This window comes from Pongo pygmaeus, chromosome 16 (genome assembly GCF_028885625.2).
Source record: "Pongo pygmaeus isolate AG05252 chromosome 16, NHGRI_mPonPyg2-v2.0_pri, whole genome shotgun sequence".
NCBI classification, from domain to species: domain Eukaryota; kingdom Metazoa; phylum Chordata; class Mammalia; order Primates; family Hominidae; genus Pongo; species Pongo pygmaeus.
In genome coordinates this window covers 100,092,200-100,115,733 of record NC_072389.2, presented here as the reverse complement: position 1 = coordinate 100,115,733, position 23,534 = coordinate 100,092,200, and the positions used below count along the sequence as shown (strand labels likewise).

General features: G+C 37.8%; 1 protein-coding gene across 5 annotated transcripts in view; it reads right to left on the bottom strand.

The window, feature by feature from the left end:
• The window catches only part of MCTP2 (multiple C2 and transmembrane domain containing 2), a 257,190-nt gene that overhangs the window by 68,617 nt on the left and 165,039 nt on the right, over positions 1–23,534 (bottom strand). For 3 of the 5 annotated variants that reach the window (XM_054451314.2, XM_063652994.1, XM_063652995.1), the window contains exons 15-17: positions 21,421–21,522; positions 20,486–20,560; positions 18,461–18,580 (exon numbers count right to left, since the gene is read on the bottom strand). In XM_054451314.2, the coding sequence (XP_054307289.1) occupies positions 18,461–18,580; positions 20,486–20,560; positions 21,421–21,522 (297 nt within the window). Of the gene's footprint in view, positions 1–17,214; positions 17,995–18,126; positions 18,169–18,460; positions 18,581–20,485; positions 20,561–21,420; positions 21,523–23,534 lie in introns of those variants that run through there. The other 2 variants (XM_054451318.2, XM_054451320.2) reach the window with 2 other exon arrangements.

The window sequence follows — 23,534 nt, the reverse complement described above, 5'->3', positions numbered from 1 at the left end:
CCCATGAATCACAAATGTTCTTAATGGCATCTAGAATGGTGAATCCTTTCAAGAAGGTTCTTACTTTGTCCAGATCCATCAGAAAAATTCACAATCAATGACAGCTATCATTTTACAAAATATATTTCTTTAATAAGACCTGAAAGTTGAAATTAGTCCTTGATCCATGGGCTACAGAATGGATGTTACATCAGGAGGCATGAAAACAACATTAATCTCATTCTATATCTCCATCAGAGCTCTTGAGCAACTAGGTATGTGTTCAATGAGCAGTGATAGTTTGAAAAAAATCAGTTTTTTTCTGAGAAGTAGATCTCAACAGTGGGTTTAAAATATTCAGTAAATGATGCTACAAACAGATGTGCTCTCATCCAAGCTTTGTTGTTCCATTTATAGAGCACAGGCAGAGTACATTTAGCAGAATTCTTAAGGGCCCTAGGATTTCTAAAATGCTAAATGAGTACTGGCTTCAATTTAAGGTTATCAGCTGCATTAACCCCTAACAAGAGAGTCAGCCTGTCCTTTGAAGCTTTAAAGTAAAGCATTTTCTGTAGCCATGGAAGTCCTAGATGGCATCTTCTTCCAATAGAAGGCTGTTCCTTCTACATTGAAAATCTGTTTAGTGTAGCCACCTTTATCAATTATCTCAGCTAGAACTTCTGAATAACTTGCTTTTTTGTAGAAATGGTGTCAATAAACTTGTTAGATGCAGGTTTGCACAAATTTTCGATTTGTTTAAAAAAAAAAAAAAAAAAAAAGCAGTATGTGCAAAGTGCAATAAAGTGAAGCCTGATAAAAGGATGCCTGCCTATATAATGTAAAAGGGGTGAAGATACATAAGGAAACTATGAAAGGCTATTTAGACTGACCAGAAAACCAATTCTACACTTTCGGAAGAAATCAGTAGGTGTAGGAGGTGGCATGTTCTTCCCAGTCAAGGCCCTATTTAGAGAAAGGGAAAGAGACACCAACAATGGGAGAACGGCCTTGGCAAATCTCAGCTTCATGAAGCTCCAGAATCAAAATGTCCTTTCCTGCCCTGACCCTCCCTTTTCTTCCTTGCCCTCTAATAAAACCTTCATATTTCCACTTATACCTCTAAGTCATGCTCTCGGTTCCATAATATAAAGAAAGGTTACCAAACCAAAATTCTTTAACCATTTGTTTTCTTAAGATCCATGAGCAGTGAAATGTACTATTTCTGGTGTTTACTTGACATTGTCTTTGACTAATTCTATGTGTCATAGAGTGACCTGGTCAGTTAATTAGGGGAATATCAGACTTGGTGTCTGGCTCTTAAAGACACATTTCCATCAAGTAGTTCTAGTTTGTTGTGGGTAGAACCCCATCTGGCCATTTATTCCCAGTGCTTTGGTAGGTAGACATCTCGATTATATGTTTCTCACTTTTATTATTCTCTATGACTATTTAAATAAACAATGCATATCATTTTCAAACTGTCAGTTTCACAGTATCACTATACTGAACATTTCTATGAAGAATATGGCTGATCCATTCTAATTTTAAAGAAAGTACATATAAAATATAAAATATATTATCTTAATATTAAATATAAATTAGAGGCTTTTAGACTCCATTGCTCTAGACATGAAGTTTTTGTTGACTTTTATTTTCCTCTTTAGAATATATTAATGGACTTTTTTAAACAGGGGGAAAAGAAGGCTTCTAACCTATATCATACATTCACTTCTTATTAGTTTTTATTCTCTTAAATGTGAAGCATTTATTAAAATTCCACCCCCTTAATGTTTGCATCATGCTACTGGCCACACTATATTCTACATTTTGTGATGATTTTATATAAATGGAAAAAAGTCAAACAATCACCTATGGCAAAATAAAAATCCCCACACCACTCATAAAGGCAGAAAAAGTAGTTTCAAAAGTAGAAAAGCACTGAACTAAATGAAAGAGAAAAAGCATCTAATGTGCTGCACTATTGGCTTTTTCCCCCTAGAATGATCATAATTTCAGGTCTAGAATCAGACAATAAATTTCTCATTATGCGTCTTTGCAGAAGGTGGTAATTGAGCAGCTGAAAGTCTGATTTTGGTAAATACATCTTTCAAAGCCATCAGCAAATTCTCTGCTCTGATTAAAGGAAGGGAGAAAAAATCTTCACACATTTATTTATTCTCCATAAAGGTGGGTAGATGAAGAGGTCAAGAACAAAATTCCATTAAACGTATCGATAAGTGTCTTACTCATTTCAGAAGCGTAATTTTTGGCACTGTGGGGCCCTCCATGGGAGAAGTCCGATGGGATTCTAATTGGACTGTAAGTGGACAAAGCATTCTCTAAGAGTGTTCTCTGACTTTGCTCACATGAACATTAGGCTGCAATTGTGACTAAAAGCTTAAACATAACACTTACGACTTACTCCTTCATGACTTACTCCTTTATGCTCATAGAAAGATTAGATCAGAATGAACACAGAAAAAAATGCTCTGGGTAATAAAGCAAGTGTATCTAATTAGCATTACTGCAGTGATAGAGTAAAGCAGTTCACTGTATTAAGTTACTCCACTTGCAGCTTTATTTCTGGCACTAAAAGAAGCAGGCTTGCAGTAAGTTCACATTAAGCCTGCAATAGCTCTGTACATATTCAATGTGCTTAAAACCGACTAAGGTGCCCTAATTCAGGAACCCTCCAATAGTGATTAGTGAGTGATGCTATTTATAGCAAAGTACAATTCCTTCAGGAATCGTATCAAGAATGTCTTGGATGGTCTCCCGTTACTCAGATAGACTACCTATTTGCTTAATTGAAAAGCAAAATTGTGCTTGTATCAGAGCCACACATACTTGCCACTAAAAACAAGAACGATGCCAAGGCTTGGATCCTCCTTTCCCTTAGAAATGCTGTTAGGAGTCTTGAATTTATTCTGATCAAGAGGAGTCCAAGAAGCTTTCTTACAATGCTGAAACATCACCAGCGCTCAGGAATAAATCCAAAATATGGTCTTAAAACATGTGCGCACACACACACACAAGTACGTGTACTCACTCAAACAATCTTTTGTGCACCAAAATAAAACTTCAAATCAAAACCCAGCAACTACAAATTCAATTTTTGACCTGTTACATTCAAAATCTGTTGCATCCTGTAAATGAATGTGCTCTAAAGAAGACTACTGAAGCACTGATTATCCCATTTAAAGATGCTTCTAAGTTTTAGTGTCTTTAACATCAGATAAAAATAAAAAATTTGATGGCATAAATAGAAAATAAAGTCTTTCTTAGCTATTTTAGGATCAGATCCTTTTAAGCACACAATGAAAATATTTTTAAAAGCCCTTTAAAAACCAGGAGGCAGATGTTCAGGTAAAACCAAAGCCAAGGGATTGTTTATTTTAATAAAGCTATTATATGTGTAGCCCCAAATTAGGAGTGGCACTCAGGCCAGTAGATGTCTAAACCATCACCACCTGTTTGCCCTGAAAAATCAATTAAAGTCACACTTTCATAGCAGCCCCCTTCTAAACAATAAAACTTTGCTTCATCATGAGACTTGAGGTGCTCAGAGGGAACATGTTTGAAACCTAAATCCTTAGTCTCACATTACTTATAAACTAACCACAGTCAAAACAGCCTTCGGGGTAGTGGTAGAAATGGCAGGGAGAAGGAGATGACAAAGACGAGGAAGGGGAGAAATCCCTTCTTCCATTTATTTCATACTGAGAATCATACCTCCTTTTAGTGAATTCCAGTAATTTCTTCAAAGGCTCTATTTTTTTCTTTTTTTTTTCCTCCTTCAAAACAGAATTCTGCACTATATTTTCTGTGCAATAGAAGAGATCCAACTTTGCAAGTTGAAAGCAAGGGCACTAAAGCCATCGCAAGTGTTTTAGTAATTAAACGAATATGCATAATGAACCATATGCCCAAAGGGCCTGTTCTTCATGTGGGCCAGATTTTTGTTTGAATTTTTAATTTTTATATACAGATGAAACATTCAGTGTAATCTACCAACAGTGTGAGATAACATGCAATCAGAGAAAGCGCGAGGGACAGTCCACGCAGAAGCAGGAACAGGAGAGACTACAGAAATGCTCTTCTGAAGATTTTGATTCAAATGTGTTTTCCCCCTCCAGCAATTGTTCTCGTCATCTGCTCAGAGTCTTCAAGAGACACATATAACGAATACACTGACAGCTTTATACAGGATGAGTAAAATACAGCGCCGTCAGCCGAAAAGTGTGAAAATCTCATGGGACAAACAAGAATTTCTTTAAAACAACAAAAAAAAATCCTTCTAAACCCATCAGTCAGACTACCATCTTGAATTACAGGGAATCCTCCCAGGTCTCTTTCGGAAGCTACATAAATATTATATTGCAGGCTGTAGGACACATATATTAGCAATTTGAACTGATCTAAGAGGAATTCTTACTTCTCAATGACGCAACTGTGCATAGTGGGTAGAAAATGCTCGAGGTGGAATGCGAGCTTGCACTCCCCACTCATTCCTACAGCAACACAGACTATGAATTTAAGGAGTTCATTATGCTCTTCGCAAACAGACAGCTCCCCGATATTTCCTAAACTGCCATTGGGAAAGAACTAGTAAAACCTTTCTTTAAGCTTTTCAGTGTCATTTAGGAAACACTGAGTTATAATCAAAGCAATATAAGAGATACAGAGTCTGATAAAATTGCTATATCAGCTCTCAGACACACAAGATTGAGTTAGGATTCTCCAATGCAGAGAGGAGACCTTTTTTCAAATGTGTCTGTGTATCATTTGAAGTTTACAATGATGGTCTGGACAAAGTTATCACGTCCTAAATGGGGGTTGGTCTTGCATATGCCTGATTCAGGGAAAACATCTCAGAATGGGGGTGTGTGGGGAGGGGTGAGGTTAGGGGGATGCACAGAGGAAATCCTAAAGTTCACCTATTTTCTACATGTTTACCTGAAATAACCTAAAAGCAGAATGCTGCACGGGGTGTTATGGCACTGCGAAAGGATTATGAAAACAAATCTGATCAAAAGTCAAAGTGAAGCCTTGGACACTTTTCAGCCCCCCTTTGGAACACAGAGATGCTGTCGTTTTCACTATATAAACACCAGAAATGGAATGCAGAGCATTTAAAGAGCAAGTAACAATGGTACGGTAAATAACATCTCTTATTGCCTTCATTCCTAATTCAGAGTTTATGCCTTTGACACCGTCTAGGTTACTTGATCTAGTGGTCTCAGTGGAAAGACAGATAAACTTCAACTGCAGGCAGAAGACAAAAATTGACAAGGAGCGTCACCTTTCCTGACTGTTTAAATCCTTTAAGGAAGTGTCTGAGCAATTAGAGAGGGAGTGTAATCTTTGCAGAGTGCATTAACACTCTCCGACCTCCCAGACAATAGATCAGACCTCAGACACATAATGCTTCCCTAAGGCTTTTTAGCCAGTGTATTTGATCTCTTAGTCACTCCTGTGTTACTGTAGGTATCATCCACATAGAAGGCATTATTCATGAGCACTGCTGTCCACTGACTCTCAGGCTGGACTGCAGTCAAGCAAAAAGCAGGAAAGACACCATAATTCTCTGCAGCACTTCCTGTATCTTTAAGATGGAAGCTGGGGGTAGGTCCAGATCTCTGGAAAATATTCTTTCACATTTATCTTTAAGCTACAAAGTCTGTAACGTAAAAAAGTGTATTAGCAACACTAATACCCATAGGTCATTAGATGATCATGGGGCGTGAATGGAACCAACCCCCAAAACATGCCACACTTTTTGTTTGTAAAAGGAACTTCATAAGGGAGTCATTGGGAAAAATACCATGAGTGATAAACAACACTGGAATATGCAAAAGAAAGCAAAGGGGGAAAATCAAATAAAATCCTTCCACTGCAAGCTTTTAAATCTTCATCTATCCTGCAGGCTACTCTGCAGGACACACTAGTCAGGCAATAACCTATTTCCTGATGAACACATCCTGTTCCAACTGCTAATCTCACAGTGGAAGCTTGGCTTTTACCATTTATTATAAACATTTTCAAGAACTGCTTACCACGATATATTTTTTAATGGATTAGATTTTGGTCAGCTGCTAACAGAGCAGAGAACTGAATATTTTTTATATGAAGGCTGCAAAATAGGTTTTCAGAGTGTCTGACTTGCATTCCACTCCTCTCCCTCATGAGTAATTGGAAGAACAATTTAAACAGAATATAAGAAGCCCAGAGGTTTATTTTCTTTCCTTTTCTGCCTCTTCTATTATACCATAAAAAAAATTCTGGATTCAAGGGTACAGCATATAAGACATTACTGGTTTGAACTTTACCGTAAGACTTAGGGAAATGTTCAGAAGAAAGGCAGAGACTGCAATTCACATAATTTGCTCAAGACCATCACAGTTATCTGTTGATGACACTCAACATCTAAAGCCTAAAGTGTTTAAACCAAAATAATTACATTTTCTTAGAATCAAGGCAGCTCCACCTTGAAAATGTACACTGCAAAGGTTTTCTAAATGAGACTACAAGAAAATAGGAAAGTTGAAAATTAGTTTTATCCTTTAGAGTTTGCATTTTCAGACTCAAAAAAACATAAATGAATATATATAGTCACAAAAAGCAATTTAAAAACTCTTGAACCTTAACTAGCAGAAAAGAAAGATCTCCTGTCTTCCAAATGCTTTCACTTTGCTTTGACAATGCCTCATGTCCAAAATAACTAAAAGAATTGAAAAAATGTTATCATATTCACTATGTATTTTCTAATGTTAACAATATACATATTTATGTTTTGTTTTTATCCCTAGATAAAATAGCTCTCAAGAAATTTGTGATCCTAGTCACATTAAAACTAACTTGAAACACCTAGCTAAGGGAGGAAATGGCCTCTGGAAGCAACTAGATTTGATATTATGATTTGAAGGAATGTCTCTGTGAACACACACACACACACACTCAGCATCATGCCTAAGCCATGTCACACCCAAGAGCAAAAGCCTTTATAGAAGCTAAACCTAGCCAATGGCATAAGCATCAAATTTTAGCTACAGGTTAAAGAAAGTAAAAATGAAATTAAAAAAAAAAGAAGCCTTAAAATGGTTATTTTCCTAATGAAATCTGTACCAACTGGGCAGTAATCTGGATCTTAGTTCTGCATAAGGAAGAACGTGCTACAGAATATTCAAGAAAATTATTATAAAAACAGAAAAGTACACAACATGAAAATTTGAATTTTTTTACTAATGTAATAATTTCTGCTTGTAGACAATTGTATCAAATTAAAAATAAATTGCTGAAATTTAAATTCCCAAGAAGTAGCCCACAGAAATTTACCTTAGGATTTTATCATTTATGAGTTTCTATCGCCACCTGCAGGACTATCTTTAAGTAAACTCAAGCGATTGTCAAGCTATTTGTCATTTTTCTTTCCTTTTCCTTTTTTCTCTCCCTCCTCTTATTCCCCAACCCTGTTTTTGATTAAATTTCCAGGAAATCAATTTTTTGAAAACATGTAGATTATTAAAAATGTAAAAATTACCAATGAAATGCAAAATCAAATTTGCCAAAAGAGGTGCAGTTAATGAGGCCACAGTCAGCTAATTTTTTTTTTAACAGCTAAATACACTATGCATTTTCCTATTGTGAAAAGTAGAATTTGGGGAGGAGGGGTAATGAATTAGCCTATAAAAGTTTCCTTGCAAAAAAAATTGAGGGTCTCGGTGATTTCCAAGGAAAACTGCTCTTGCTATGGGACACAAAATGTTTATAATTGCATGCACCTAGCTTAACCCAGAGCAGAAGAAATGTGGCTATTAACAAAGGCATACTTAGTTGAAGAAGCAATACTCTATTCCTTCTTAAAGAGAAGACAATGTAAGACAAGGCTTCACTGAAAGTGTCACTAAAGCCTAATAAAGAGCAAGGTTTTAGAGCAGAAGTCAAAACTTAAACACCTCCCAAACACAAAAACACCGTTCATCATCATCATCGTCATCCTTGTCATCGTTATCATCGTTATCATCTTCATTACTCTCATCACCATGGACACAACATTTTGATGAGGAAAATTCACCTGTTCTAACAGAAGAGTCAGTCAAGTGAGCACGAGGTAACAATACAGATTTACATCTCCCTATGGCATGTTACCACTCTGAATAGCAACTCCACAGACTCACAAACTATTTTTACTCAAATGTAAGACCTGAGGGAAAATGTACCTTAAAAAAAAAAAAAAAGCAGAGTCCAAGGATCCTGTGTATATGCAGTTTGTACTCATGAACTAAAACCATAATTTCAAAGTTTATGACTATACAAGCCGTGCATTGTAAAAGTAGCGTAGGACTGAGAATCCTCTATTCAAACAAATGAGGAAGCCTTGGGAAAATCACTTTCTGAAGCCTGCAGCTTTCTTCTTCCCCTCAGATTGACCATGAAAGCCCCTCCTACCTTAGTCTATGGCTCCATCTTTCCTATATTAAAAACAACAGCTGTTGGGTCTTGCCTAACACCAATGGGGCCCAGAAGTATACTTCTGTTTTGTTTTGGTTTTCTTCCTTGACAAAATGAAGCATCCCAGACAATGAATTAAAACAGAAATTTTAAAGAGCTTGGGAAGCAATAGAAAAGTCATTTTAAAAGGCCAAAACCAATATGGATTTAGGTAATAAGAGAATCCCAGGGAGACTAGAACAGTCAGTAAACACTGTGCAAGAGCAAGGCTTAGATGATTACATATTGAACCCGATTTTGATTAAACATCAAAATCTTTTTTTTTTTTCGTATACGTGAGATGTGGATGATCAGGCTTTACAATAAAAATCTTCCTCTAAAACACATCTGTTATTTAAAAAGCCAATGACACAACCCCAAGATAAAGGGAGCAGTAACAAAACACACCTTTCTAAATCATAAATCAAATAGCAAAAGTACAACACGCTGTAGTAAACCCTGACCAGACCACAAAGAAGGCTTCTCTCCATAAACATCAGATCAGGCAGCTAGAATGATTACTGGGCTCTCTAGTAACTGTCACCTGTGGTGGGTCTAATTACAGGCTACCCCAGCAAGCACGCCCACGTCACACAGCAATAAAAGGGCCCTCCGCTTGCCAAGCACAGCCAGACAATGGCGAGCACATGCCACCTGATGGGGAGCCCCAAAGGATCAGCCAGAGAGACTAATAAAAATGACAGCTTAGAAACAAATGACAAAGCTCAGACTGCAAAAAAAAAAGCAATATCAAATTAGCCAGATATCTAAGTGCTGAGCATGGTTCTTCAACAGGTCAAAACCTACATAAGGAATTGGTTATAACTGTCTTCACACACACCAGGTCCCCCTATTTCTAAATATTCTTTTCTGTTTTTGCATCACACAAAATGTTTGCACATCCAGGTGTCACATATAGAAACAAATGAAAGGGGAGAAAAGGCATTCAGTTCTGAAAATATCAAAAATAGAATCTTCTCAGATTCAGGGGCTGTGATGGCAGTTAGAGATTTGCCAGCTCTCTTCCTCCTCCTGGCTGCCTTTTGGCCATTTTGCTACTAATTAGCACAATCCCTGGATGGGCAGGATCAAGAAAAAGCCAGAAAAATGTGTATCAGACAAGAATATGATGAAGTTGCTAGGTTGTTTTTGGATTTTAGCTACTGATGCGGCCACAGGCTGTTATGATCAGGGGAGGTGTAAGAATAAAAAGAAAGCAACATCTGGTAACAGATGGTTTTCACTAGTTCTAGCACCCTTCCAAGAAGCATTGATTAGATGCCTACTGTGTACCCAACATTATCCTAAGCAGTAAGGATAGGCACAAAGATGAAAGACTGGGCCTTTGCCTTTCTGCAGCTTGCAATACACTAAAACAATCCTTCAATCGTGAGGCTGTGTTACACTGCATAACTATATAACACATGACATTAACCTGAAGTATTAAGTCATTGAAATAAAATACTTCCTTTTTTTTTTCTTTTTTTGAGACGGGGTCTCACTCTGTTGCCCAGGCTGGCCTCAAACTCTGCCTCTGTCTCTCAAAGTGCTGGAACTACAGGCATAAGCCATCTATTTTTGACATGAACTGAATTTATTAGGTCAAGCATAAAGAGTATCATCATAGCCTTGAGGGAGAACTCTGCTTGGCATCTGGTGGTTAAATAGACATTAAGTAGCCCTGGAAATGGTTGACTCCTGAATACCAACCACAGCACACAATACCAAGCTTTGCATTTCCACCCTGTCATTGAACAGGTTCTCAACAAGTCCAGGTCCACAAAAACACTTCACAATGAAATAGCACATGAGTGTGTGTGTGTGTGTTTTAGTGAGGCCTTTCTCTGAATTTGAAGAATACCATCATCCACCAATAGTTGTATCAGATAGTAGTAATTCCTACCCATACTTGTAACCCATTCCATGTTTTTAAAATATTTCCATGCTTATGACCTAATTTAATTCCCAAAGAGCACATTTTTTCTTATGATATGCTTGAATAATCAAAACACTACATTTTGTTTTCAAATATAAGGGAGGATGATAGAAGAAAGTTGGGGGAATAAAGTAGGGAAACTAAGGAGGTGAGGAGGGCTTCTGGAGAGAGGCAGAGTAGAGGGGATAAATGGGGTGAGGAGGAAGAAGAGAGAGAGGGAGGGAGGGGGAAAGGAAGGGTGAGTGGAAAATAGCGGAGGAGGGTAGATAGACTTATGAGTGCTCAGTATGAAAATTCATTTTTGCATTTCAATATCTAGCAGTGTATTAGATACTCAAAACCATCACTGCTTGTGGAAGGGGGAAGGAGACAAGGGAAGAGAGAGGAGGAAAGAGGGAGGATCGGGAGAAGGGGCAAGCCTGAAGAAGGTGGTAGTCAAGCATCAGTTGCATTAAGGAGCTACATGACCTCTGGAGTCTTTTCTTTAAGATTAAAGATCCTAAAATCTGGATCAAGTTCAGTAGGGTATCTCTGGAAAGCAGAGTGAATTAGACTGCACTACTTGGAATCTGTAAAAGACAAGGGAATCCATATTAGTCAGGGTTATCTAGAGAGATGGAACTAATGGAATATGAATACATATATATATTCATATTTGAGTGTTATAGCCTTGAGGTAGAGCTCTGCTTGGCATCTGGTGGTTAATATATATGAGTTTATTAAGTATTATCTCACACAATCACAAGGTCCCACAATAGGCCATCTGCAGGCTGAGGAGCAAGGAGAGCCAGTCTGAGTTCCTCAGCTGAAGAACTTGGAGTCTGATGTTCCAGGGCAGGAGGCATCCAGTACGGGAGAAAGATGTAGGCTGGGAGGCCAGGCCAGTCTCTGTTTTCACATTTTTCTGCCTGCTTATATTCTAGTTGCACTGGCAGCTGATTAGATGGTGCCCACCCAGATTAAGGGTGGGTCTGCCTTTCCCAGCCCACTGATTCAAATCTCCTTTGGCAACACTCTCACAGACACACCCAGGATCAATACTTTGTATCCTTCAATCCAATCAAGCTGACACTCAGTATTCACCATCACAGAATCCTGAACAGAAAATTCAGAGAAGGCAGAAAATGTGTGCTTGTAAGTGCACACCAACAGAAAGCTCAGAAAAGGCAGTGGCAGTGACACAGGGTCCCACACAGAGCCTGGACCTACACACAAAAGAGGGAGCTAACCATTTACATCTAACAGGCTATGTGAATATGGCTGTGCTATGATTATAATAATTGAGATCTAATGTTTACTAGTCAAAATTGGAATGCTCCAAAATAATAAGTGACTTCAGTCAGTCTATCTATGATTCTGTCTGGAATCACAACTCACAAAATTGAAAATATAAACACGAAAATATGCTAAAATAGTTAATAGTGTCCTTTTAAATTTTTAACAGATAATCTTTTTAATGCAATTACTGTAATTTTATTAAATTGCATAATTAGTTAATGCCTGAGAACCTGCCAATAGAAGGTGCAATTATGTTGTAAAAATTATGCTTACAATATGCAATGATGGATTGTTCCTATTTTTAAAAAGTGCTGAAAAAAACTTTAAAATATTTTGAAAGTATATTATGTAGTCCTTCATGAAAAGGAAGACTAGGGAAACTATCTTATATATGTTAAAACAAATAATAAGATGCCAAATATTTTAAGCACTGAATATACCTATATATTTTGCATATATGTGTATATGGATCTGTGTGTGCACTTATATATACACACTTTTAAGATGTCTAAAACCCCTCTTCTTCTGGTTATTGTAACTGTGAAATTTCTTTTTTCCAGCTTTACACAAATACTTTTAATTTTTGAGCATCAACTGCACACACACCTAGCAAATGGGCAGCGATGTCTCCTCTGCACATCCAGTTGTGACTTCTGGTGGATGTCACAGCCAATGGAAGAGCTTAATCAAATGCAGGTGCATTTGGTTGTGAGTAAACTGGTGACAGAACTTAAAGTAAACCTTTTAGACACAGTTAACACATAAATATCGAAAGCATCAAAAAGACATTTGACCAGCATTATTTAAAGAGTCTGATCTCAAAACAATGTTGCATTTGTCATTTGTACCAAAGCAAAATGAATCTGAATGTTTTTTGGTCCACAGAGAAATCATGGAAAACAGCAGTCCTCAAGCCCTTGCCTTTGGTTTTTACTAAACTGCTTTCGCAAAACATTCAACAGAGCAACTTTTAATTTCCCAAATGTCCTCTGCTTCTTCGTGTTCATGCATGTGTGTGTGTGTGCACAAGTACATGTGTTGGAAGGGTTGGCTCTATTACTGCTACTGTTGTTTTTAAGTTCTACGTGACATTACTTCACATTTTCTCAATATTCTAGGATCTCTAAAAGCTAAAAATTCTATATATGTTAAATATGGGATATCACCAAACAAGTGGACAGTTGTATTTTTTAACTTTATTGAGGGAGAGGTTGATTGATGCTTTAATTTGTGTATCATATTTCAGTCCTTGTCAACTCTGAAAAGTAAATTCTTTATTTCCCTATACTCAAAAAATCGGAAAAAAGTCACAGATGTTAAAATCATAGCTTTATGAAGATACTCATTGATATATGGTAGATTTAGATTACTTTTTAGATCAAACATCCAAGTAAAAATGTAATAAAGCAAAGAATCCATCAATGCCCCACAAACTTGCCTCCCTTGATACAATAGGTGTGTGCCTGAAATATCGGTGGAAAAACGAAACTGCATAAATGCAATTCTATGTTAAAAGCATCAGAAGAACTTTGCTGTTTAAAATCACCTTCTGATGATGCCATCTGTCAAGTAAATAATATTTTATCATATGAAAAATGCATTTATATAATAATATAACTTTAGGACTTTTAATAGACAACATTGGGGTTTATAAAATATAAGTATGTCATAACAAAACACCCAGACATGATTGGATCTACCAATATAAATACCACAATGCAAAGTTATCTTTTGAGAACAAATTTATCTTCATTATGATCAAATAATGTATTTGCACTGAGATACTGGGTATATAAAATAGAGATCCCCACTAGACATATGGGCCTATCTCTTTTATAGCTATTATTTCAAGATATTTTAAAGGAACATAAGGGGTGGTTATTCTCTTCTACCCCATCCCTTTTCTGAACAACTTGGAATACTTAAAACAAAAACAAAAACAAAAAAAACCCTGAAAAGTACAAATGCCTTCCATGACCCCTTCCACTAGTTGTTTTCCGTTTCTACTTTCTTCTCCCCCTGAAAATCTCTCCACATCATCTAAAAGCATTCCTCAAAGGTGGGGAAAAAATAAGTCAGACTGTAATTTGGGACTCAGTCTAGAATCAAGGCTCTAGGGTTTTTCAAATTATCCAGCTGGATTCCAAGGATGCCAAATGCACGTGATGCCCAGGGGCTGGGCATTCCCACCTTTGGCTTCTTTAATTTTGGTCTCATCATCACTTGGGAATAAAATGACTGAGCTAAAGAATTATTCTCACCCATGTAATGAGGGTTTCTTTCCTCTATAGCATCACAGCTTGGAACAGGCTTAATCCCCACACATAATATCTAAATACAGATCTGAAACGATCAGTGTGGTTGGTCCTGGTGTCGTTATCTAAATACAAAGACAACAAGCATTGCATCCTGGGCATCGGTGAAAGGCAGAATAGCCTAAGGGTTAAGCCTGCATAGACTAAAGCAAGAGGGCCTGGGTTTCAGTTCCACCTCCACCTCATACACACATATGAGCTCTGTCTCTGTACTTGACCTCTATAGGCTTATTTTTCTCATCTGTAAAAAGAAGATAGTAATCACCACCTACATCGGCAGGTTGTTGTGAGAACTAAATTTATAAAATCCTTGGGACAGTGTCTAAGCACTGAAATAACATGAACTATGAATAGTTCAAATAGTCAAAATCTGTGTGGGAATGGCCATGTACACACATCTTGTGTATGTATGTACATGTGTATAAAATACCACATATATTTACAAATCTATTCATAGGGAAATATACAGGTGCACTTACTTCAAGGCAAAATATTTTAGTTCTATTTGGCCTCATTCACTAAGTCGACATCTCATATTAATTTGTTTTTCAAATGGGAAAGTCAAGAATGTTACTTTTCGAAGGAAGAGAAAAGAAAAAATATATACTTAATTTAATACAACTAAGTAAACCTTAGAAAAGGTAAGATACCAAAATATCTAGAAAACTTAGGGGAAGGAGAAAGACTCAAAACACAAAATGAGAAAGATTTTCAATGTTCATCCTAACAAGAAGAACTCAGTCTGTAGAAACTTGATTTGGAACGGTCTGACCACCCTACAAATGTCCATGTTTAATTTCTTACGATAACAATAAATTCAACACTATGCAGCAACATTAACATAGCAGGTGAATTACTGATAACTTTCTTCTCTCATGTTGGGAATACAACCACTCCTGTAAGTGTAGCAGTGATAAATCGCATGATAGAGGAAGTTGACGCTTGGGTCCTCTAGCAAGGTGAGTTCTCTCACGTTTGTCCATCCACTTCTGACGAGACACCATGTGGACCTAGATCTTAAGAGCCTGCTTTTCTTTAACTGCTGCTTTCAACAAGATATGATTATGTTCATGCACATGTACATGGGCATCCATGGAAAACATATGGTTTGCTTTCATAAAGTCTTAAAATTGACATTGAGAATAGATTAAACATGATTCTACAATGTTCCTGTTTGTATCACCTGGAAATAGAGTCCAGAACATAAAGTTAGTATTTTATGTTTTCTCAAAAAACAGAAGAAAAACACATCCCTTCAGTTCTGCCCTTAGTTTGTTGTGTTAGCATCACTTCCTGTACCATCACAGGAAGAAAAGCCCCACCAGCGACTGGTTCAACTAAAATAGCTCCTTTCACACCTGTGCAGCAAACCCTCAACTATCACATACGCTAATTTCAATTAAAGGACCTGACTACGGGTCATTTAATAAATCCTTGGCTTAAAACCTTGCTTCAGACACCACCACCGTTCTGCCCCGTCATGTCAAGGCGAGCAGTTGGAACATGAACAAAGTGTCACAATGACGTATAAAGACACCAAGCAGCATTCTGTCAACAGATCACAGGAGAACATCCGTCAGTGTGTGTCACCCCCGACAGATATGGTGGTTGTATAGTGAAGAAAGGCAGAGGAGAGCCTGGGCTTGAGGATCCAACATTTTGCAGAAAGACAACCCATCACGAAGCCCCACAGACTCGGGGACACAGCACTACAGCCAAGGCAGCCTCCCAGGTGTGCAACCCCCCCACCCCAACCCAGTCCCCTACAGACAGCTAAAAGGTCTACAGGCAAGGTACAAGAATGAAAGGTGTTTTCAAAGAAAAGGAAATGAAAGCTTGCCTACCCATAATCTTACTAAAAGAGGAATGAAAGATGAAACTGAGGTCAGGCACGGTGGCTCAAGCCTGTAATCCTAGCACTTTGGGAGGCTGAGGCGGGTGGATCACGAGGTCAATGTTCAAGACCAGCCTAGCCAATACGGTGAAACCCTGTCTCTACTAAAAATACAAAAATTAGCCGGGCATGGTGGTGCGCGCCTGTAGTATCAGTTATTTGGGAGGCTGAGGCAGAAGAATCGCTTGAACCTGGGAGGCAGGGGTTGCCGTGAGCCAAGATCACGCCACTGTACTCCAGCCTGGGCGACAGCATGAGACTCTGTCACAAAAAAAATAAACCGTAAAAAATAAAAGATGAAACTGAAATACATTTTTTATTCTGTCTCAAGAAAGCATTTTCTATATAGCCTCTCACTTTAATAGCAGAAACGGTTTTGGAATAATCATAATAGGAATAACAAAAACAATTTTTAATAAAAGTACACTTCATCAACTTAGGGAGGGGAATTATCCACCACGTTATGGCTGCAGTATTTCTGAGAATCACCAAGGCCAGTCAACATACACATGGTCTAAATTTTTGAAAGTAGAGTTTTAAATTAAAACTGAAAACAAGTTTAAGTGAGCACTTTTATTCCAGTACTTTCAGGACAACCAAATGATAGGCTGTAGGTATACAGTATATCTAACTGGCTCTGCATTTTTTTCAATGATGTCCAATGAGAAACGTCCCTATACACACAGTCGCATATACCCATGTATCCTTGCAAAATCATACTTTGGAAAACCAGCAAGAAGAGCACCACCTTGATCTTCCTTGCTGTGGGCCTCAGAGATTTGAGAGTACAACATGGCAGCCTGCATTCTCCAGCCTGGGGGCGGGCTCTGCTCCGAGGCATGAAGCTCAGCAGGGAGGAATCCCTCAGAGAAAAGGCAGTGGAGAAGTGGCTCCATTTCCAAGGCTCCCTTCCTGTTTAGAAGTCCCCTCTATTAGACAACCTATTTCTATTCATCTGTTCCAATCTTTCTTCAGATCAAGCCAGCAGCCCATTAATCATTTCTGTCATCTCCCTACAGAATCCAGGGCAACAGATCTCTTGTTTTTCTAAAATCACAGTGCCAGAAACTAAACTCGAGAAAGAGGAAATCCTCTCCTCCACACAGCGGCTGTCTGGGTGCTGACTGGAAGAAGCCACCAATTGTGTTCACTTTCCTCTTTTGCCCAGAATTGCGTAGAACATTCCATGGAAAGTTTTGAAAGGGAATTCGGGTGGGAAGTGGAGCTGGGGAGGTTGAAGGGGAACCCAACGCATGAAGCCACCAGCTGAGGAGAACGTGAGAAAGGGAAGTGGGTAAACAAATGCTGAGACAATGACGGATACAGATTAATAAAACCTTTATTAGTGTTTTTATTAAGGCCAAATGTTTTAGCAACTTCAGACAGCAAAAAAAGTATATGAAAGGTCAAGCCTGCAGGCAGCATGGGTTCTCTACACTGAAGAAGTGGAGAACTAAAATAAACAACACCAAACAAAATACTCCCCAATGGCAAAGGAAAAGTCTCTTTTGGAGCTGATATACTTGATTGCATAAAAATGTTGGGAGTGACCTTGAACCCATTGACATCTTGGGCTAATAAATGTTTTTTTTTCCCCCATTTTTTAAATGAGGCTATTCCTGTTGGCTAAGAGAGAACACTGAGCATATATTGGCAGTAGAAACAGAAGACAGAACCACATAACATTCAGAAATCAGATTCACCAATGATCATGACTGATATTGACACTCTTAGACCACTCATACCTCATATTAGTTTTTGTAGTGATCTTTGCACAGGACAGAAATGAATGGCATGATACCAAATATACAAAGATTTGCAGTCGGGAGACTTGATTTCTCCTCCCATCGCTGACATTACCAATTTGATCAAGCACAAGTCCCTTTACAAATGAGAGAAAATGCCCTGAGATATAAAGTGAAGGCATGAGGCCAGCTGTGAAGTCCTTCCAAGATTCTTGGGCTCTCAGTGGTAGACTTAGGTGGTTTTAAGATCTCTTGCAGCGCTTTGATTCTGTGATTTTATTATGCTCACAAGGATGGGCCAATGTCACCAGAGAAAAGGGTACATTTCATAGACAGGGGTGGTTCCTCTTTGAGGTGCTGAATGAAATTGTAATGTGTAATGATCAGTATGTCCCAACTGGCTTGAAATGAATAAACATCTTTAATATCAAAGTTTGGGAATAATTTACTTAAAATGTAAATTGAACAATTCAGTTATTATTTAGTCATGTGATTTTTCAGATGCCATTTTTCAAAAATTACGGGCGGTCACTGGCACAGAAAGAAAAAAAATAAACATGATGCAGGGCTATACAAATGCAGCTGTAACAACAACTGGAGAAACATTTAAACATGTATATACAACAGTGGTGCTCTTAAATTTACCAAGAGACCATATATGACTAAGATTTGGGTAATTTAAGGGGTTTCCCAGGTAAATTTGACCTAAGTACTGTCTTAGAAAGACAACCCCCACATAATCACCTATGCTGTAATATATTTCAGAAAGATGAATAGATGTAAATAAGAAGCAAATAATTTGAACATAAGAAAGGAAGCTTACCGCGAATGCTACTGTACTTCTTAATGTGGATTCCCACTGGAAGCAGCTTTTAAGGAACTGCATTGTATTCCATATTGCCATAGTGATTCTTTTCACACGGTCCACATCTCTTGATAAGATCTGATTTAAAAAAATGACAAACAGGAAACTAGATCTAAATACTACAAATATTCCATCTAGATCAGGTACCCTGATCATTTAAATTATATTCTGTATAGATCCCAATTTTAAAATATGGTAATAATAGAAAGAAGACCTGACACTTCTAAAAGTCTTTTTAAAATATGATCATCCACAGAGGAAAAGAGAATCAAATGCATTTTAGCGCTCATCTGAAAAAGAATAGCCTGTTTCAACAATGTTCAGCACAAAAATGGAACTGGTGAAACTACAGAAGCCAGGTATTTAATGTTGGTGAATTTGTGTGAGAAAGACACATACAGAGGCAGAGAGAGAGAGAGAGAACTAGAAAGAGAAAGAGAGAGAGAGAGATAAAGAGAGATACAGACACAGAATGAGCGTCTATGTTGTTTAGTTTGGAAGCAAATAAATAGATTTACAATAAAAACATACAAGTATTATAGCTTATCTAGTCCAGAGGTCTACAGAAAAGTAGAGTTCTGGGAAGGGATTGGAGTTCACCTTGGGCAAGTTACTTAACTTCTCTCTTATAAAATAGGGTTGGTATTAGTGCTAATCTTACAAGTTGTTGAGAGAATGAAAAAGCTTAGAAAAGTGCCCATCACATAGTAAGTGCTTTCAAGCATTTGTATCCTAAGGAAATGTTTCAAGTTTATCAAAATTTGGGGCAACTAAGTAGCAAGAGGCACGTGGGGAAGGTCCTAGCATACCCCAGGATTTCAGCCCCAAGTTCCCCGTGCTCTCTGAGCCCAAAGCCACCCCACGTGGAGGTCTTGTTTTGCAAAGGAAATGTCTCTCTCCCAGTTGTAGGCAGATTCATTTCAATGTGCTTGCAAAGCAGCTACCCCACCCACCTCAACCCAGGTTTTAACTTTCAAGTAAACAGAGCAAAAGGCAATAATAATAATAATAAAATAAGACATTTACTCAGATTACACAAAATAAATATTACACTCAATGTTATGGCAGACCAAAATGAAATATTTGGAGGCTTCCCTTCAGAAGACTTTTAAGGCCTTTCCCAAGCATGCCCAGAAGTTCGTGGGAAACAAAAGGATGATAAGATGTCTTTATATTTAACTGCTTTATGTAATCCACAGCTGCTCACCCCAAAGGAAGTGGTGGAAGTAATAAACTCTTGAAAAAGGGGACACTTTGTTCTTTGTTATACAATTGAAGAGGGACGATAGGTACAAAGTGAAATCCTGATCTGTGGTGAGTACAACAGGGAGGGACTCTGAAAAAGGAATGTAAAGGTCATGGAAAAAAACAAAAAAAGTGAAACTTCCCCTACCAGGCCCTGAACTTCACCTTTTGTTGAACTGGATGAGAAAGGAGTTAAGGGCAATAGGCAGAGGGAGAGAACTTGAATTCAGTATGGGGTGAAATGCCAACACATCCCAAATTTAGACCACGCCGAAGCGGTAGGAACAGTCATGAGCAAAACCCAGGCTAGAAGTCTCTGAAGATCTGCTGGGTTAATTCTGTGATTGACTCCACACACTGCATCTTCCTGAAACTTCAAAGGGCAGAGGACAAAATGGCTGTGATTAAAGGACCGGTAGGCAGGACAAGACACTGATAGTCTTGATGCTAGAAATTTTTGTTTATACAATGAATCAGGAGAATAATGGGGGCCTGAGACCTTCTGTTTCACCCAAGAATTATGTTTTAAGTCTTGCCTTTCTTATGGGAGCTGACCGACCTCCTTATTTTAGGAGAGAAGGGGACAAGGAGAAATAAGTGGAGAGATGGGGCAAGAGGGAGAGAGGAAGAGTAAGAGGGAGGAAAAGTTTCAAGGAAGAAATTATAGGCAAGTGTTAATACTTCAGCTGCTGGGTGCTGAGTGTACCAATCAACAAGCCACCTACTGTAGCAACCCACCTTTTTGGACAGCTTGCGGCTGTCTTCAACAAAGCGCTTTTCCCGGGGAGTAAACGTCCTAATACTTGCTTTCACCTAGAAAGACATCATTGTTAAAAAAAGGGCAGCATGTATAGGGACTTCATCCATCTAGTTTTCTTAATGACTGGGAAAATCGTGCAAACCAATAGCTTCTGACTCTGACCTTAGCAGGGAGCAAAGAAATGGTGGACACCCCTGTGCCCTGTACATGTTTCTGGGGGTCTCATTTGATAAGAGTCCCTGGCATGGGTCAGATTGAGTCTAGAAAGGTACTGTCTCCACTTTGCTCATTCCTTGGGGGTATTTTAAACCACTGCAGAGATTGAGGTTCATGACTTTTTCAAACTAACGTCCGTTAAAGATAAAACTTCCTTCTGAAATCCTTTTAAGTTAAGCTTCTACCAAAAATGTCTGCATGTGAATAACAATTTCCAGTTTATGAAAACACACTTTTCAGAGAGAATTTTATTTCCTTTCAATGATCCGGAAAAATAAGTCAATGAGCCATTTTAGCCCCATTTTACAGGGAATAAACTGAGGCTCAGAGGGACTTATGCACTTGTTCAAACCACCAGACTGAGTAAGACCCCAAAGGATCAGATTCAAGTCCTTCTCCACATCACATGAACTGTAAAATTCCTTAACCGAAATATTTTCTCTTCAAGCCTGTATTCCACTTTTCCATTTAAACTCAGGTTTTACCAGTATACATACTCTATATACAAACATTTTCCAGAAGAAAGCAGGAGATGAGGGTGACCTGCTTATAAAATGCACAGCTTTAAAACACTATTCTTCCCTCTCTGTAGCTGCAAAAATTCTGAAACATCTTACATTGATTTGAGCCTCCAAAAGCTGGTCACCTTCTATTTTAGGTACGGGAAATCTGGGAAGTATGACCCAGTTAGACTTACCGGATTATATATAAGGTCCATCTCTAAGTAAATAACTCCTTTAAAAGCTTGTTCTAAATCTTTATTCTTTAGTACATAACAATTTGGTTGTCCATCTCTAATCTGTCACAAACAAAAGATAAAATACACATTGGTGCAAAGTTACTATGTGGTTTAAAGTAAATAACCAAAACTAACTTTGGCAAAATTGGGGATGCAGAATGATCACAGATGAAGAAAACATTAAACAAATATTAAATCCACCATAAATCACCTTTTAGTTTTAGAGTGCTGTTATAACACGCTCTAGATGGGAAGATAAAGTGATAATCACTAGGCTGAAACTGGTGTGTGGATGAAAAATATTGGTGCAAATCTTAAGTTACATATTTCCGTTTACTCAAAAATGATGAATATTCTACAAAATTCCTGGCCAATACTTTTCAAGACTGTAAAGGTCATGGGAAAAAGGAAAGACTAGGAAACTGTCATAGATTAGTAGAGTCTAAGGAGATAAGATGATTAAATGCAATGTGGTATTCTGGATTGGGTCCTTGAACAGAAAAAAGATATTGGTGCAAAAACTGGCGAACTCCAAATAGAGATCAGAGTTTAATCACAAGGTAACGATGTTAGTTCTTTTCAGTTTTAACAAATGTATTATGGTAGTATATGACGTCAACGTTAGTATAAACTGGATAAGGTATGTATGGGGAACCGTGTATTCTCTTTGAACTTCTCTGTAAATCTAAAAGTATTCCCCCCCAAAATGTTATTTTTAACATAAATGAATAAAGGAGCTGGTTTTAAGGGTGCTTTACGAGCCAGGAAACAATGCAAATTAAGTAAATAAATCAGCTTAAAGTTGAGGTCAAAATCCAAAAACACTCAAAATGCACAAAATGCCAACCAATCTTCAAAATAAACAAGTTTCTCTGCTGTCCTCTCTTGGCTGGCATGTTGCATCGGTTCCATACACTAGTCTACCTGTGGACCCCACATATAAGTTATCTAAGTAAAACATCTTCAGTAGGATTTTGGAAACTAATTGGCTCCCATGAAAGACAAGTTAATTGGCTTGATTTAATCATTCTCTTTTCAGATTTGATAGCAGTCATGATTTTACATAGTAGTAGTATATATACCTGATTAAATTTTGGGCTTTTAAGAAGCATATCTGTTAACTCTAAAAGGGCCTCAGCAAAACTCGAGTTAATCAAAAGCTCTATTTGAGATTGTAATGATCAAAAATTTAAATAGCATAGGAAATCTAACAGCATGAAATTTGAGCCATATTTTAAATGACTATTGCTGTCACTACAAGCATTCACACAAGTGTTCTTATAAACAGTGGTAGAAATGAGTTGAATAAGTCATGGGGGGAAACAGAGCAATTCCACTTTACAAGGGAGAGGTCATCTTCCTTCCCAAAGTCACCCCACCTCTCTCTGATTGAATAGGCTTGATACAGAAGGATGGTCTTCCTGGCCAGCAGCTAAGAGGAAGGGGGTGCCCCATAAAGACCTGGTTTCCTTCCTAAACGGTGTCCAAACAGGATTCTGAGCTTCCGCCTTGATACACAGTCTCACTTAATAAATTGTGGATGTTAAAGTTGAAAGAAATAAATACAAAAACAGCCTGACAATTTGCCAAGCTGACTTGGGTCCAGTTTAGCTTTGCTTCAACCCACAGTCATTGTACTGTTATCTTAAAATTTCCATGATTTCTTAAGGGTTGGCAAAGAATAACAGAAGAACAAGAGGTATCAGAATAAAGAGAAATATTTTATAGCAAAGGGATTTTTTAATTTGGTAAATGACCATTTCCTGCTTCCTAATGTCCCTCACATTGTGTCAGCAAAATCAGAACCCACCTAAGGACATGAAAGCAGGCATCAAAGCCTGAGACAGAATTAAACCCATGCATGTTTGGGACTTAACTATCTTAAAAAACAGAATATTAAGTTTAAAAATTGTAAAAAGTTTAAAAATTGCAGAAAAAACTGAAGTCCCTTTGAACTTCCACAAACACCAAATTCCTTCCCCTAAACATAAATTAGATAGGAATTTGGCATGCATCCTTTCTAAATTTTATTGAGATTTTATATTCATAAAAATAGTCTTGACAGACAAATG